Source organism: Notolabrus celidotus, chromosome 1, assembly GCF_009762535.1.
Source record: "Notolabrus celidotus isolate fNotCel1 chromosome 1, fNotCel1.pri, whole genome shotgun sequence".
Classification (NCBI taxonomy): Eukaryota; Metazoa; Chordata; class Actinopteri; order Labriformes; family Labridae; genus Notolabrus; species Notolabrus celidotus.
In genome coordinates, this window is record NC_048272.1 from 3,625,125 (window position 1) to 3,640,548 (window position 15,424).

At 40.1% G+C, this 15,424-nt stretch overlaps 1 protein-coding gene across 2 annotated transcripts; it reads right to left on the reverse strand.

The window, feature by feature from the left end:
* Positions 1-8,265: 8,265 nt before the first annotated feature.
* On the reverse strand, positions 8,266-14,102 carry cnpy2 (canopy FGF signaling regulator 2). 2 transcript variants are annotated; one of them, XM_034691946.1, is made up of 6 exons: positions 13,929-14,102; positions 13,629-13,729; positions 13,430-13,545; positions 10,085-10,282; positions 9,761-9,857; positions 8,266-9,662 (listed from the first exon to the last, which is right to left on the reverse strand). In XM_034691946.1, exons 2-6 carry the CDS (start codon positions 13,720-13,722, stop codon positions 9,619-9,621), a joined length of 549 nt encoding a protein of 182 aa, XP_034547837.1. In that variant the 5' UTR covers positions 13,723-13,729; positions 13,929-14,102; the 3' UTR covers positions 8,266-9,618. The 2 variants fall into 2 exon arrangements, with proteins under 2 accessions (XP_034547837.1, XP_034547844.1); XM_034691953.1 differs by having other exon boundaries at positions 8,267-9,662; positions 13,837-14,053.
* Between the last annotated feature and the right edge of the window lie 1,322 nt (positions 14,103-15,424).

The following is a 15,424-nucleotide window of genomic DNA, read 5'->3' on the forward strand; positions in this document are numbered from 1 at the left end:
CCCATTATAGTAAAAAATATCAACAAAAATAGTAGCTGAACTTGAATAAAACCTTGAAAGTAGAAAATGTAATGAGTTTTCTGCCTTTCTTTTTGCCTGCTGACTCCTAAGTTTAGGGTTAGTGAACAGTTAATTATCAAAGCATGAGTAGCTGTAGGTTAATTCATAACAGCACAGGAAACACAGACACACAGTCATATTTGTAGACTAATTTTCTGCAGACCAGCTAAAAGAAGCCACATTAAATCACTTTGAGGGACAGTGGGGGTCGTGAGTCTTTGGCACCTTTATTTGGGGGGTCACGGGCTGAAAAGTTTAGTTAGTAATAGTTTGTCTTTGTTAAATCTTAACCATAGACTGAGGAAGAAACTCTGCAGTTTTCAGTACAACAGTATGGATGGACATAAATTAGAAAATGATCTTTATAGCACCCACTTTGCTTCAACAATAACAAAATTCATCTTAGGTTTTGGATTATTGAAGTTCCTCTACTCCCTGTTTTTGTTGCATTGTTGTTTTTTTATATCTAGCATAATTTTAGTGTTGTTTTTTAAATTGAGACAACCAAACCCCCAACAAAGTCCAACCCATCCCCAGCTATTCTGTCAACATCGACAGATTGCCCTCCCCGCAGCCCACTGTCTGTGCGCACTTCATCCCCTCTCTCCTGCTCTCTGCTGATGTACAGACTTTCTGTTCAGAGGAGGAAAGCCTGTTTGTTACGCTGCAGAGTTTCAAAGAAAGGGACACAAACGCATCCGCTGCCTGTCTCTCCCTCTGCTACAATTCAGCCGACAAAACAACAGATCGTATCTGCATGTGCAGTCTGCCCCACATCAGGCCGAACACCTCCCACGCGACTGCCATGCAAAGTGGTGGTTTTGTTGTTGTAGGCCTACTTGATCAATTGGGCATAGTTATGAAAATTATATGTAGTGTTAGAAGACACGTAGAGTGCTACCTGAGCCAGTGGGAAAACAACCAATTCAAAAAACTTAAATTATAACATTAATTAAAAGTAGAGTAGAAATCTGAGTGAGCACTGTCTTACTTGTAATTCATGTCTAAAATATTTTTTTGGTTGTATCATTTTACAAAATTAACATTATTCCAAGTACAGCAATGTCAAAAAGACCATCTCAGCTACAGCTGTAAAACCTTTCTAGTAGCAAGCACATTAGGGTTGTGTTTATATATTTGAATGTGTTTCCAGTTGAACAGCTGTTGACATATCTACCATGGTCCCTCACTCAATATTGTTTGATGCACCAAAAGATAAGATTTCTAAAAACTGAATATCTAAAGAATATTGTGGTGGCATTTAAACTGGGCACTGACTGTGTCCGAGGAGGGTGTGGGCTTACAGTGACGGCGCTGTGTGTGTCTGTGTGTGTGTGTAAAGTGGGAGGGGGAATGAAAAACCAAGCATCCTTTAAAACAAGTTGCCCTGTTTGGGTTTCATTAGATCGCACATCTTTACATGAGCAGCAAGGACAATAATCTGAAAACTGCAAGTAAAGGTCAGTGTTGTGTGTGTTCATCTATCCCTCTGTTTACATGTATTAATATTAAACTGCAGGTGTAGGCATAACCTCACATGGTAGTGAAACAGTTCAATAATATTTAAGACTCAATTTCACATTTCAGATCTGTGTATTGGACCCAAATATGGACTTTTGGCGTGAGAATCAGGGGCAATCGCCTCTTTACTCCAGATTTGGTACTGTTCCTGGGAGAAACTGGGCAAATAAGTGAGTTTAGTGTGATAACTACATTTGCAATAAGTTTGTTGCCATTTCACTGAGCTCGTTCGAAATACTAAAAGTTGATCTATGTTGCAGTGTTGATACCAAACTATTGGGTTACAGAATTAGTTCCTCAATGAAGAGTTCATGGTTATATTAGCTGGATTTATTTAGACTGAAGTAACACTTGACTAGCTTCAACACCCGAGTGTTCACATGGTGCCAATTGTTATTGCAAGATTTTCCTAAAACATAGCATATTGGATAACTAAATATGTTGTTTGAGATTGCTTTGTAAATTAATTTATATTTGCTCAGCTATTTTCCAACCATTTTACCCACAGCTACAATGACAGACATCAGGCAACATACCATCCTTTGTACTACAGTGTGCAGCAAGATCAAGGCAGGGAGTCCAGTCACTGGACTGCCCAGGGACCAAGAACAGGAGGGGGTCCGCATGACTACACTAACTGGACAGACCAAGATTTGACTAGTCTTACGTCTTCACAATTCCCCTTCGTTCTTGACCATCATCCTCAGCAGCACCAAGATCTGGGGGAATACCAACTGCATGAAGCGAGAAGCAGAGAGTGGGCAGCAGCTCAACAAGCAGCAAGGGAATATGACAGAGGATGTCCAAGGGAGGGATGGCAGAGGAGGTGGGAGCTTTGTAGTCCAGTCCGCTACAACCGGGAAGTTTCAACGAAGAGGAGCGACAACAGCTACAGAGAGCTGGAGGCTTGGGCGGCCCGATACAGCCATTCACTTCCAAGGAGGAAACGTATAGAGGCAGAGTTGAGGGGTGCTTCTAAGGGGTTCTTGGAAAGCAGAGACAGTAGCAGGAGTGCAGATCCTCGAGTAGCCGCACTGCAACAAGTCATGCAATCTGCACACATCAAAGAATCAGGACTGTGGGATAGAGGAGGGGGACAGCAAGGTCTAGTCAATTACCCATCACAAACTCCTCCCAGGGAAACAAGCCACATGCTGGACATGAAAGAAAAGATTAGCTACCAAAGGAGGATGTTCAGCCAACCTCCTGGCTATATTGCTCCTCCTCCTTACAATGGCCCACATAAAAGCTCACCCGGATTGTACCAATGTGACACTAGTTTGGAGAAGGACGGTAACAGGCAATCATACTGGTCACAGCAGGATGTCTCTGTAGATCTGCTTGGTCGAAGAAAAGTTGCAAAAGAGGACTTTCAACAACCAGATGGGAATCTAAAAACCTACCCTGAACTTGAAGGACTAAAACACAGGCGACAGCAAACAGTTTCTTTATGGGCAAGCAGTCCTGAAATGATCACAAACATCCAGCCTGAGGGTATGTTGTCTCCACAACAGCCACAAGTGTTGCAAGCAGTTCAGGATAAAAGGATAAATGAGGACTCATTGTTGAAAGTCATTGAAGGAAGAAAATTCAGATTAAATAAGAAGACAGGTGGGATGACCATATTCTGCTTGGTGTCACGAATAGCAGGCACCTCAGAGACGACGTCTCTTCCCCTGTGTACCTCAAGAAACATTCAAAACACAGACTCAGAAGGGGTTACCAAAGATCTCAAGGACAGTGATGATAAACTTTCTGATGAGGTAGACTTCAGGGTGCCACCGCTCACAGAGCAGTCCAATACGTCTGATTCAAGGAGTCTCCAAGCCAAACAGGAGGAAACACCAAATTGTGTTGAAAATAAAATGCTAGAAGATAATCTATCAAAGAAATCAGAGACAAGTATTGATGCCACAAACTACACAGAGTCTTCATTTGGGAGACAGGTTTCTCAGTCAGTGCAACCTGCGTCAGTCAAGTACCCTTTGTGGAGGGAGCCCAGTTTTACAAGTAGAGCTGAAAGTGAGAGTCCATCCTCATGCCCGAAGGAAGTAAGGAAGGACGCAAAATGTGATGTTTCACAAAATCAAGAAGACTCTGTTATCATTCAACCAATTGACATTGAAGTAAGGAGACTGGACATCACAAAAGCCACAGAGTCTGAAGACAGTAATGGTCTACTGGTTATAGACACGACCTGTGTTCTTGTCAAAATGGAGCTGATTCCATCACCAAAGAAAGAGCATGTTCATTATTTACACACTTCGCCCAACATTGAGGACAGTCCACCTGATATCCCCTCATCAGTTTCTCCTGAAGTGGTCCAATCGAACAGTCAAGAATTAACAGCTGACCCACACACACAAACTAACCCCTGGCAACTTAGTGAAGATCTTCAGATTCAACTGGACACAGATCATCAGGAGAAATTGGAACCTGCAGTAGAAACTGAAATCTCCTTCCCCTATAGTTCATCTCCGGTCTCTGAAAGAGAGACCTTGGCAGAGCGCGCTGAACGGATCCTTGGAATCCCTTTACAAGACTACATCCTTGACCAAGAACTGGAAGCCACATGCTTGAACTCATTTTTGGAGATCCAGGTAGCTGACCCTTCTCTAACTGAGGATAACAACATTTGTGAAGCAGATCAACAAATAAATGACGACACACAAGAAAAGGAAGAATCACAGAATCAGACAGAGATCAGCCAAACTGAGGACCAAGAACCGGAAGCCACATGCTTGAACTCGTTTTTGGAGATCCAGGTAGCTGACCCTTCTGCAACTGAGGATAACAACAGTTGTGAAGCAGATCAACAAATAAATGACGACACTTGTGAAGCAGATCAACAAATAAATGACGACACACAAGAAAAGGAAGAATCACAGAATCAGACAGAGATCAGCCAAACTGAGGATGTGGTTTGTTTGCAGGAGAATGATGATGCCAAAGATCAGAAAGATCATAAAAGTGATGAAGACTTTGCAAAGTCACAGGAGCAGGTTTGTGACACATCTGAAGAGAATGATGTTGTCTCCCCACTCGTAACAGACATCAAATGTTCATTTGAAAGTGAAAGGACTGAGGATATGACTGAGCAGAACCATGATGAAAACCAGCCTGTTGAAAATGACGCTCTTCCTCAAAAGTCTGTGTTGACTGACCAAGAAAACCAAACTCTTTCCCCTGAAGTCTCATCTCTCACTGACACCCCATTTCAAGAACTGCCACCTCCTTCTCTGCCAACCCCTTCTTCCCAGAGCTCAGACCCACATACAGACCAATCCCCCAGCTCTCATTCTGTTCATTCAGTTGATCAAACTGCAGGGGCATTGTCCAGTGTTGTCGAGAACCAGGATGAAATTGTTGCAACATTACAGCTAATACATGATGAAATGTGTGACAACCACGGCAAAGACACAACAGAGGAATGGGAGTCAAAAGAGCAATTTGAAAGTGGGCAACCAGACGATGCTTCTTCTGTGAAAGAGTTCGATGCCACTGATGACCAAAGAACAAAACCAGCCGTTAAAGATCCTTTTGAAGATATCATGGATGATGGTGTCCAATCAGAGGATGTCGCTTGTACAACAGAGAGATATTTGACTGAAGAGGAGCTACCAAAAGAAGTCAGTGAAGATCTTACAGATCACAGTACTGAAGATATATTAAAGGAATATGACATGCAGGTCAATGCTTTGCAACAGCAAACTGAATGTTTCCAGGCAGACAAAGTTCAGGATAAAGATTCATACATGTCTGAAGAGCAACACATGAAGGAAGTCACTGAAGATCTCACAGGTGTATCAACAGATTACAAAACAGATTCTCAAGTTCAGTTGGAGACAAACATTGTACAGGACATTGAACCAATGAGTGAAGGCCCTAACTCCTCTCCTTCCTCACCCCACTGGGATGTGTCTCCATCACATTTGGATGTGCTTTCACCTCCTGAGCTTCCTTCTCTGCCAGATGCTTCAAACAAACCTGACAAAGAGTTAGTTCCTCTTTTGGAAACTGACTCAGTCTGTCCCTTTGTTCTGAGTTCTAATGTGGATGTTTCTCCTGCTGAGGACATCCGTGAAACTTCCTTCCATCCTCTTCCTCTGGACTCTTATGAGGAATATCCTCCGCTCCAATCTTCCCCTGATTTACCCCTTGTCCTGCCTACCAGCTCTTCACCTCCTTTGCCACATGAGGGAAGTGAAAGTTGTTCCCCTGACTTTACTCTGACAGAACAACCCCAGTATCCCAGGTCACTGCGGGATGCGGTAAATCGCATTAGGAAACACACAGCCCCTGACTCTGAGAATGAAGAGGAGGAAGTGAGTGAGCCGTGGGATCCAGAGAGCCTAGGGGAGGACAGGGCAGAGATCATGAAAGCTGTTAACACAGTCTTTGATGAAGTAGGGCAACAGGTTTATGCAAAAGGAAGCGTTGATGAAGTTGGGGAGGGACAAATAAAGCAGAGTCCAGAGACATGTGGACACGTAGAAGAAGACACACTGTCGTGCAGCAGCACAAGCAGCCACAGCTCTGGGGACACGGTTATTATAGCTGATGAGGAGGAGGTGGAGGAACTGCAATATGATGCCGGGACAGAAATCAACAAACAGAATTATGAAAAGTTTCAGGAGGCTGAGGAGGAATGATGTGGTTTCTGTACAGAAAAAGACGAGAATGTAATCTATAATGATAGAGAAGAGGGCGTCAAAAACGAATGAGCGAGGAGTTCTTATTTGAATGAAATTACAGCAACAAAGCCAAGAGGAAAATAGGTTTTCATGCTCTCAGAAGTCACTGTTTTTAACGGCAGGATGACTGAGGAGTCTGTAAAATAATGCCTTAACACTTCACCAGTTTGTAAAAGCATTTAACATCTTTGTAACATCCACATTTCTATTGTGCTTAATGAGTTGGACATTTCTTTAATAACACTTTATAACAGATATTCTAACAATGGTAGATTATTGATGGATGAGTTGAGACACGTTTACTTTATTTGAAATGTAGGGTTTTAACATTAGGGAGCTCTAACATATTCAAACTAACCGTTTTTATTCATTATTTCATTCTTGTTTAACAGATGTAGTCATACTTTTACTCAGTATGATCAACTCTATCTATCTATCTATCTATCTATCTATCTATCTATCTATCTATCTATCTATCTATCTATCTATCTATCTATCTATCTATCTAACTAACTGCTATCCCTACAACATATTTTAAGTAATGTTTCAGGTGTGAAATGGTAGACATGTATGAAATAACAAATCTGGTTATGTGAGGTTTCATGGTGATGATACTTTGGGGAAAATAAAACAGTTTAAATGGAGTAACAAGCAGCTGTTGTATTTCTTTATCATGTTTATCAGGGACATTTTGTTTGTGTGTTAGTAAGCTCCTGGTTCCTAGGCAAAAATTTAAAGGTGAAATATTATGCTCTTTTTCATCAAAATATATTGTACTAAGAGGTCCCCAAAACATGTCTTTAAAGTTTATTGCTCAAAAAAACACTTTGAAATCAGATTTTGGTCTGCCTGTAAACCCCTCTTTTTCAGCCCTGCTCAGAACAGGCTGTTTTCTGTGACTGTGCCTTTAAATGAGAATGAGCTCTCTGACCACGCCCCCTCAGGAAGTGGATGTGCCTCGGCTCTCCAGCACGTTGATCTAATGTTTACATGTTGGCTGAATATACACGGCTGCTCACAGACCCGCGTTACTTCAACCCTCTGAATCTGATCCAGAATCTGATCCTGACAGAGAGACGCCTGCAGCAGGACCTTTCGGAAGGATTGGTCACAGATTTAGTGTTTCTTGTTGTTTTATTTGTCAGTATGCTACGAACATGTAGCTATGTGGCTATGCTAACTAGCGCTAGCACTTTTCCATGAAAAATAAAAATCATCCACTAGATCTTCTAATCTGCAGACGTGGGGAGTAAAACCGACCTTTGTGTTTATTAAGACAGCCTACAACTAGCATGCCTCCCTCCTAAGCTCCTTGTTAGCACACATGTGTGCAGGTAATGAAAAACAGAGGAGGGGTTGAGTTGTATTTTATACAGTCTATGGGCTGAACAAGCTCCGAGCTCTGACTTCCTGTTACAGACCGGATGGCGTTGTGACGTATGAAAAACACTGAAAACTGAAACGGCTCGTTTCAGCACACATTTACAGAAAGGTGGAGAAATCAGAACAGGGGCAGAATGGAATTTTTTTAATTTCAGGGGGTTTGTAGACATGCCAGGGACACATATTTCAGGTAGAGAACCATTAAAAAGTCGATTTTGCATGATATGTCACCTTTAACTTCCAATTTTACTCACTTTGGCACAAACAGCAAGTGTTTAATAATTGAAAATTTAAGAATTTACTATTTCAGAAAAACTTGATGAAATTCAAGTCTTCAGCAACAAAGAAAGAATAACTTTTATGTCTCTGTATTATACAGAAAACGCCCACATGCTGTCATGTTATGTCACATCATATCACAGCAAAATGTTATATATGCTTATTTCTGGCTCTGATTTTCTGGTAGTTTCAATTGAAATTCCAAAATGTGATATATGCAGATACTAAATACTTTGGTTAAAACAGGTTATGATGCAAGTGATTCCATAAACTTCTGTTTCAAGTTAAAAAATAAACTTCCAATGATCAAAGACAACACAGATGCAGAAAACTTTACAAAGTTTATTTATAAAAAGTGGAATAACAGGAGAATGTTCACATGAGACAGAAACATTACTCTTTTCGGCATTCACAAATAAATGATACCAAAAGTACTTCCAGATTGTAAGTTGACAGTACAACATGACTTTCAAACTTTTTTTGTGGACTACAGCACCCTCTAGTGGGGTAAAGTTAGAACTCAGTTTAAATAGTCTGAAGAAGACAGAGAAATGTGGGACTCTGGGGTTCAAGATTAAGACAGAATAATCTCTAAATATCACAATTCTATGGGATTGCAGCTAGGTTGTGTAGAACTACAGGTAACTAAAAGACGATCAGTGTTTAATGAAAGATGAACCGTGATCTTTTAAGTGATTTAAGTGAAAAAATGACCCCAACTGGAGTACATCATTCTGTGTCAACACTGACCCAAACTTTTCAGCCCATTTCCTATCATTACTCTTTTGTGTATTTTAATTTGGCAACAACACAAGTATGGGTCACTTGATGTGATCAAATTAAGTCTGTAATCAAAGTTTCACATGATACAGTGAAGAATTTCCTCCATTTTCATTTTTGCCTCTTAAAACTTAAGATAACTCTAGCAAGTGGAAAATTTCAGATCACAGTTTGTGAAAAACAAACCTGAAGTATTTATACAACTCCTCATCGATGCTGAGGCTCAAACTTTTAAGAGTGTGATATTACATGGGAAACATTTGTTCAGACACATTTTTAACTCCAATACTGGTGTGACTCATTCACTCAAATATAAAATCATCTTCATTACTAATCTCAAAGTTACCTTTTAATTGTTGCTTTACATCTAAGGGATACTGTAAAGAAGTGACATGAGTTGTTCCTGTGTTATGAATTTTGGGATGAGCATCTAAGGACCATATGACCAAACTTCACCCAGATCTGTGCGCTTTTGTCTTAAATTAATTAAGTTACCATATATACAAAATGCATCATTCAGAATCAGAATCATTTGAGGAATCCTGTATGTACTGGGAAGACTGATTTCACAGTTTCACAGTAACAGTTTTATCCGGTGAAGAACATGTTAGGCAAGAGCCTTAAGAAGAAACAGAACACTGAGAAGTAAAATAATTTACGGTATGTAAACATGTGACAAAAGAGATAAAGGTAATGGATGGCAAACTGGTCCTTAAACTCTCATAGATAACAGGAACAACACTTATCTCCAGGATCATTTTCTATTACTTTGCATATAAATTTGTGTACATTTTTCACCACTGCCAAGATGTGAACCAGTGAGAAGTGATAACTGGAAACATTACAGCACCTAACATCTCCATGTCAGCTGAGGAGAGACGGCAGCGATGGTGAGATGGTATCAAAGTTCATCATGGGGTATTTTCAAAGCGTGGTCACAGAGATCTGTGGAGCACACAGGGTGGCAGTACAGTCAGTTAAAATACAGAGAAGAGTGGATGTATTTAACTGTTTGATTGTATTAAAAACATTAAAAACAATACCTGTCCTCTTGCTGCAGAGTTTGTCTTTGACATTTTCCGTCTCATGAGCGAAGAATTCAATGATCTCATCCTCGTTCTGCTCAACAATTGTTTCACACTTAGGAAAGAAGTAAGAAACAATGTTAGAACCTGCACAATTTACATCAGAGGTCTGGGCGGCATAAAGAAATATTGAGATTACTATAATTAAAGGATATCATTGTAGCTCAGATAGCTTCTTAATTTGTCTTCACAACAGCACCATAGTATAGCATGTCTAAACATATGAGAGTGCTTCAGGTGATTTTCTTGGATTGTTCAGAAGGGGAAGAAATGTATACTCACTGCAAACTTTAAACTGGATGTAACTCTTGAATCCAGGGTAGCCTCTGACAGATCCATGGCCTCACCACTTCTTGACTTGATCCTAAGATAGGACTTACGGTTTGTGGAAGAATCTGCACGCTCCCCGTAGTCCTCCATCCTCTCGCATACATTCTCCATCAGCTCGAGCAGGTTTCCTTCTGATCGGGCCAGAGGAACCTGTTGACATCATGAATAACTCTTAATTTAAAGATGATGTGGGTTGTTTGGTCACACCAGTCCACTCAAACATGAAACTACTAGTTGATATTATCTTCTATTGAAACAGTAAATTGTTGTGCCCTGTGAGTTTTATCACACTTTTATAATGAGCATTCATATTTGATGCTTCTTCTTTGGTTTGGGTTATAAAAAAAGACATCAGTTGTTTCCAAGTAGTCAGAACAATCTAAGTGATAAAGTGATCACCCTTTACTTGGCCAGCTGAGAGTGAATTATTGGTCAGGTAAAAATACAAGTTGATTTGCCTTATTTTTGTCTCTCTAAATCAAATTTATGTTGTGACTCCATTGCCACTAAATTCTATCTTGACATTAATTCTCAACAATTAATAGCAATATCAATAGCAATAGCAAATGTATTTACATTTCATTACATGTAAGTTCAATGTGCTTTACATGGGGAATTAAAAACATAAAAACATTTTTCCAAATAGAATAAATAAAACAGAAAAACAATAGATACACCCAACATACATCAGACACAGCAATCAAACAAACAGCAGTTGTTGCTGCACATGCATCCAGTCACAGCAGTCATCAAATCATTCATACAAAATAAAATAAATATGTTTTCAGTCTCTTTTTTAGAAGTGGAGACAGTTGTGAATTAATATCTGTTTAGTACATTTGTTGCCTTAGAAAGTTGACAAAAAAGTAAAACACCTCATCTTTGACGGCTGGATCAGAAAGGTTGGGCACTTTTATACACATGCTTTATGAATGCAAAATGACTTGGAGTTTATGGAAAAATGTAGTAGCATTTCTCAATCAAGTTGCTGTTGAGCCCTACGCTTTGCATTCTAGGTATAATAACAGAAGGGTTAGAATATCACATCGCCAGACTCTGTGTTGTAGATTGGCTCTTACCACAGGATGTAGGATTTTGCTTAGATACTGGAAAACTAAAAGTAGCATTTCTTTTAATCATAATGAATGGCTGGGAGAAATGACCAAAATAGCTACCTATGAACAACTCATTTTAAATCTTAATAACAAACAGGAGATGTTTTTGGACATATGGGGCCCCTTTATGGATACAATACAATATAATAATAATAATAATAATAATACTTTATTTATATAGCACTTTTCAATACAAGTAACAAAGTGATTTACAGTGGGAGATAAAAACAAGAAGTGCAAAGCAAAATGAAGCGATAAAAAATAAAATGAAATAAAAGCTTAAAAAACCCTTCAAACTTATAAAACAGACTCTTAAAATCAGAGCTAAAATTAAATAAAATCACACAATAAAAGCTTTCCTGTAAAAGTGTGTCTTGAGTAATGACATAAAACATGGGACTGACTCTGCAAGTGTGATCTCCTCTGGCAGGCTGTTCCAGAGTGTAGGAGCCCTGACTGAAAAAGACCTGTCCCCTTTGGTTTTCAGTCAGGTCCTTGGAAAACCTAACAGAGCACTGCCAGAGGATCTCAGACTGCAATTAGGTTTGTAGGGGCAGCTGTGGTTCAGTGGGTAGGTCGTCTATCAATCGGAAGGTTGGCGGTTCGATCTCAGCTCCTCACATGTTGAAGTGTCCTTGAGCAAGACACTGAACCCAGAATTGCTCCCTCTGTTATTCAGAGGTGTGTGAATGTGAACGAATGAGATTAGCTAACACTGATGGTTCCTCACTACAGAGCAGCCTCTACCATCAGTGAGTGAATGGGTATGAATGGGTGAATGTGACGAGTAGTGTAAAAGTGCTTTGAGTGGTCAGAAAGACTAGAAAAGCGCTATATAAATACAAGTCCATTTACCATTTACCAAGTCCATAAAAGCTCAGAGATATATAGAGGGGCAAGTCCATGTAGTGCTTTAAAAGTCAATAAAAGAATCTTAAAATCAATCCTAAAATCAACAGGCAGTCAGTGTAGATGAGCTTAAATGGGGGTGATGTGGGCACATTTTTTAGTTCCTGTTAAAAGACAAGCTGCTGCATTTTGAACTGTTTGAAGACGGTGGATTGATTTCTGACTAAGACATGTGTACAAGGAATTACAGTAATCGAGGCGGGAGTATATGAAGGCATGAATCAGGGTTCCCACTCTTTTCCAGAGATCATTTTCCAGGACATTTCAAGGACATTTTCAGAGATGATCAAGCTGGTATGACAGTCTAAATTGAGTTCCTAATTTAGTTCCTAAATAGTCTAATATGTTCCTCTCAGTGGAAGTCTACATTGAAAGACGTGAAGTCTATGGCTATCCATGAAATCATCTCTTACATGCTTAAAAATTATGGCAAATTAATTATAGAACAATGCAACCACAGATGTACAGCACTTTATTAGTGCAACCAAGTAACAATAATGACCAACTCTCATCTCAGCTTTCCCTTTTCTCAAAAAATATAAAATTAGCTAAGTAAAAAACAAAAGAGCCAGCAAAGGAATCTGGAAGCTGCCTTACTGAAATAAATAAACAATAATAATAATCAGAGGATCAGTGCATAAAGTGACCTAAATAGAACTGAATGACAAAAATGGCCACAAAAGTTGAATGGGGATGTGTTTTTCTTTAAGCTTGTCAGGTCGCATGCAGTCATGTTGGAATCATTTTCCAGAACAATCTGTGATTTTCCAGGACATTTTACTTTTTCTCCCATTTTCCAGGTTTTTTCCAGTACTGGAAAACTGATCAACTGTTTTCCAGGTTTTCTAGGTTTTCCAGGACGCGTGGGAACCCTGATGAATAAGTAATATGGAATAACTACCTGTGTTCATGAGTGTGATAGGAGTGTGTGAGTGGTCGTGATGCACTGAGCTTGGTGCTTTTCCTCTGAGAAATTTGTTTTGTTGTTGTTGTTTTTGTTCTATTACTTGTTTTTTTGGTATTGCTATGATTTTCTTCTGTCATTGGCCTTATTACTACTTTTTATGTGAAATGTATCTGGTTTCTGTAGTTTTATTTCTTCCTGAATTTTGCACTTTCTTGAAAACAATAAAAAAAATAATAAAAAAAAAGTGAAATATACAAAAAAAAAAAATCTTTCAAAAATCTCAACGAGAACCTTCTTCAACATTGCATCATCAGTGTGTTCAGAGTGGGTTGGACAGATTACTACGTGGCTGTGTTGCTGCGTTACCTCTCTGATGGACTGGCTGCCGTCAGGGTTGATCCTAAAGGATCCAGTCTGAATCATTTTCTTTGGATCTATCTTGGAGATAGCCCATTCCATCTCATCCACCAGAGCCCTGCAGGCTGCGGAGAGCAAAATAACCACATTAAGGCTATTCTTCATTTGTGCGCTGAGCTGAGAGTGAAGCTGAGACGATAACAAGTACCTCCACATCTGATGTCCTGTCCTTGCCTTGCTGCCTGGCTGCAGCTCAGGAGGAGAAATACACACGATGCGAGCACAAGAACCACTTCCCTCATCTTCCACCTAGAACACAGGTTTAGTTTCATTACAAGCTGACATCAACCGGCAAAAAAAGAAGAGACGTCTGAGTGTCAGAGATGATTTCTCCGGTAACCTCTCTGCAAACCTACAGCTCAATCAATCCTCCTTTACAACTATTTTTGCAGCTGAGCAAGATTAAGACACAGAAACACACATTATGTGAACTTCTCAGTCAACTTACAAGTTTCTTCTAGTGTTTTTTCGAGACCACCTTCACGCTTTTCCACGCTGTTCCATCCCATTCGGTAAAATGTGGTGACGTAGGCAGCGGAGCAACAGGACAGGATCAGGATGGAGTCGCGCCCGACACAGCGCCCTCGCGTGACCAGGAAGACGCTGATGGCCCCCCCATGTATCCATGGTTACATGCGTGTTACATGTTACATTCAGGGGCGCCGTATAGGGGGAAAACTTAGGATGAGTCTAAGGGCCCATGACTGACAGGGGACCCGAAAATAACAATTGAAAAAAAATTCAAATCATAATTATTTTTTTATTCAGAATAAGGTAATTTAAAAAAACAGTCCCATTGTCTTCATAAAATGTATATCAGAGATCTCTACTTTATTTGGGCAATTTCAATTACAATTACAATTCAACAAATCTCAAAGTCCGCCTATTTTCACTTGCGCAATATTTCTAAAATTAGACACATCCTATCTCAGAGCGAAGCAGAAAAACTAGTCCATGCATTTGTTACCTCCAGGTTAGATTACTGTAACTCCCTCTAATCAAGCTGCCCCAATAAGTCACTAAAGACTCTTCAGCTAGTTCAAAACGCTGCAGCTCGAGTATTGACTAAAACTAGGAAGAGAGAGCACATCTCTCCAGGGTTAGCTTCTCTACACTGGCTCCCAATAAAATCTAAAATAGAATCTTCTTTTAACCTACAAAGCCCTTAAAAATCAGGCACCCTTGTATCTTAAAGAGCTCATAGTGCCCTATTACCCCTCTAGAACTCTACGCTCCCAACATGCAGGCTTGCTAGTTGTACCTAAAATCTCTAAAAGTAGTATGGGAGGTAGAACCTTCAGTTATCAGGCCCCTCTTCTTTGGAATCATCTACCAGTCAAGGTCCGGGAGGCAGACACCCTCTCCACTTTTAAGAGTAGGCTTAAAACTTTCCTTTTTGATAAAGCTTATAGTTAGAGCTGGATCAGGCTTGGACCAGCTTTTGTTATGCTGCTATAGGCCTAGACTACCAGAGGAACTGGCACACTAACACACTGGGATCCTAGCTCACCCCTTTCCCCCCAACCCCTTCATCTCTTACTTTAACTCTGCCTGTCCCATTGAAAGTTACTAACCATAGACCTTTCTGGAGTCCCTGAGCTCCATTGTCTCGTAGATTCCTCTGAGCTGCCGTAGACGTCCTTCTGCTGCGGACGTTCTGGACTCCAGCTGATACGGACATACTGGACTCCAGCGGCAACAGCTTCTACTACTTGATATAGAGTGGTCTAGACCTCCTATGTTTGTAAAAGCGTCCTGAGATAACGTTTGTTGTGATTTGGCGCTATACAAATAAAATAAAGACTGATTGAATTTCATATTAATCCCCCCCTGTATGAAATGGTACAGCCCAGCCTGAGTCTAATCAGCTGTGCCGCACAGTCAGACAGAAGTTGCACAGAGTGCGCTAAAGGCAGCTAAAATGTCTGGAAAGTCAAAGTCTTA

Excerpts from the sequence above, each read along its gene's own strand:
- cnpy2 (XM_034691946.1), bottom strand. The coding sequence starts at position 13,722 with ATGAGGGAAGTGGTTCTTGTGCTCGCATCGTGTGTATTTCTCCTCCTG. Across the intron at positions 13,546-13,628 it reads ACAGGACATCAGATGTGGAG|CCTGCAGGGCTCTGGTGGAT; the intron begins GTACTTGTTATC and ends TGCTCTCCGCAG. Across the intron at positions 9,858-10,084 it reads CATCCAGTTTAAAGTTTGCA|TGTGAAACAATTGTTGAGCA; the intron begins GTGAGTATACAT and ends TTCTTTCCTAAG.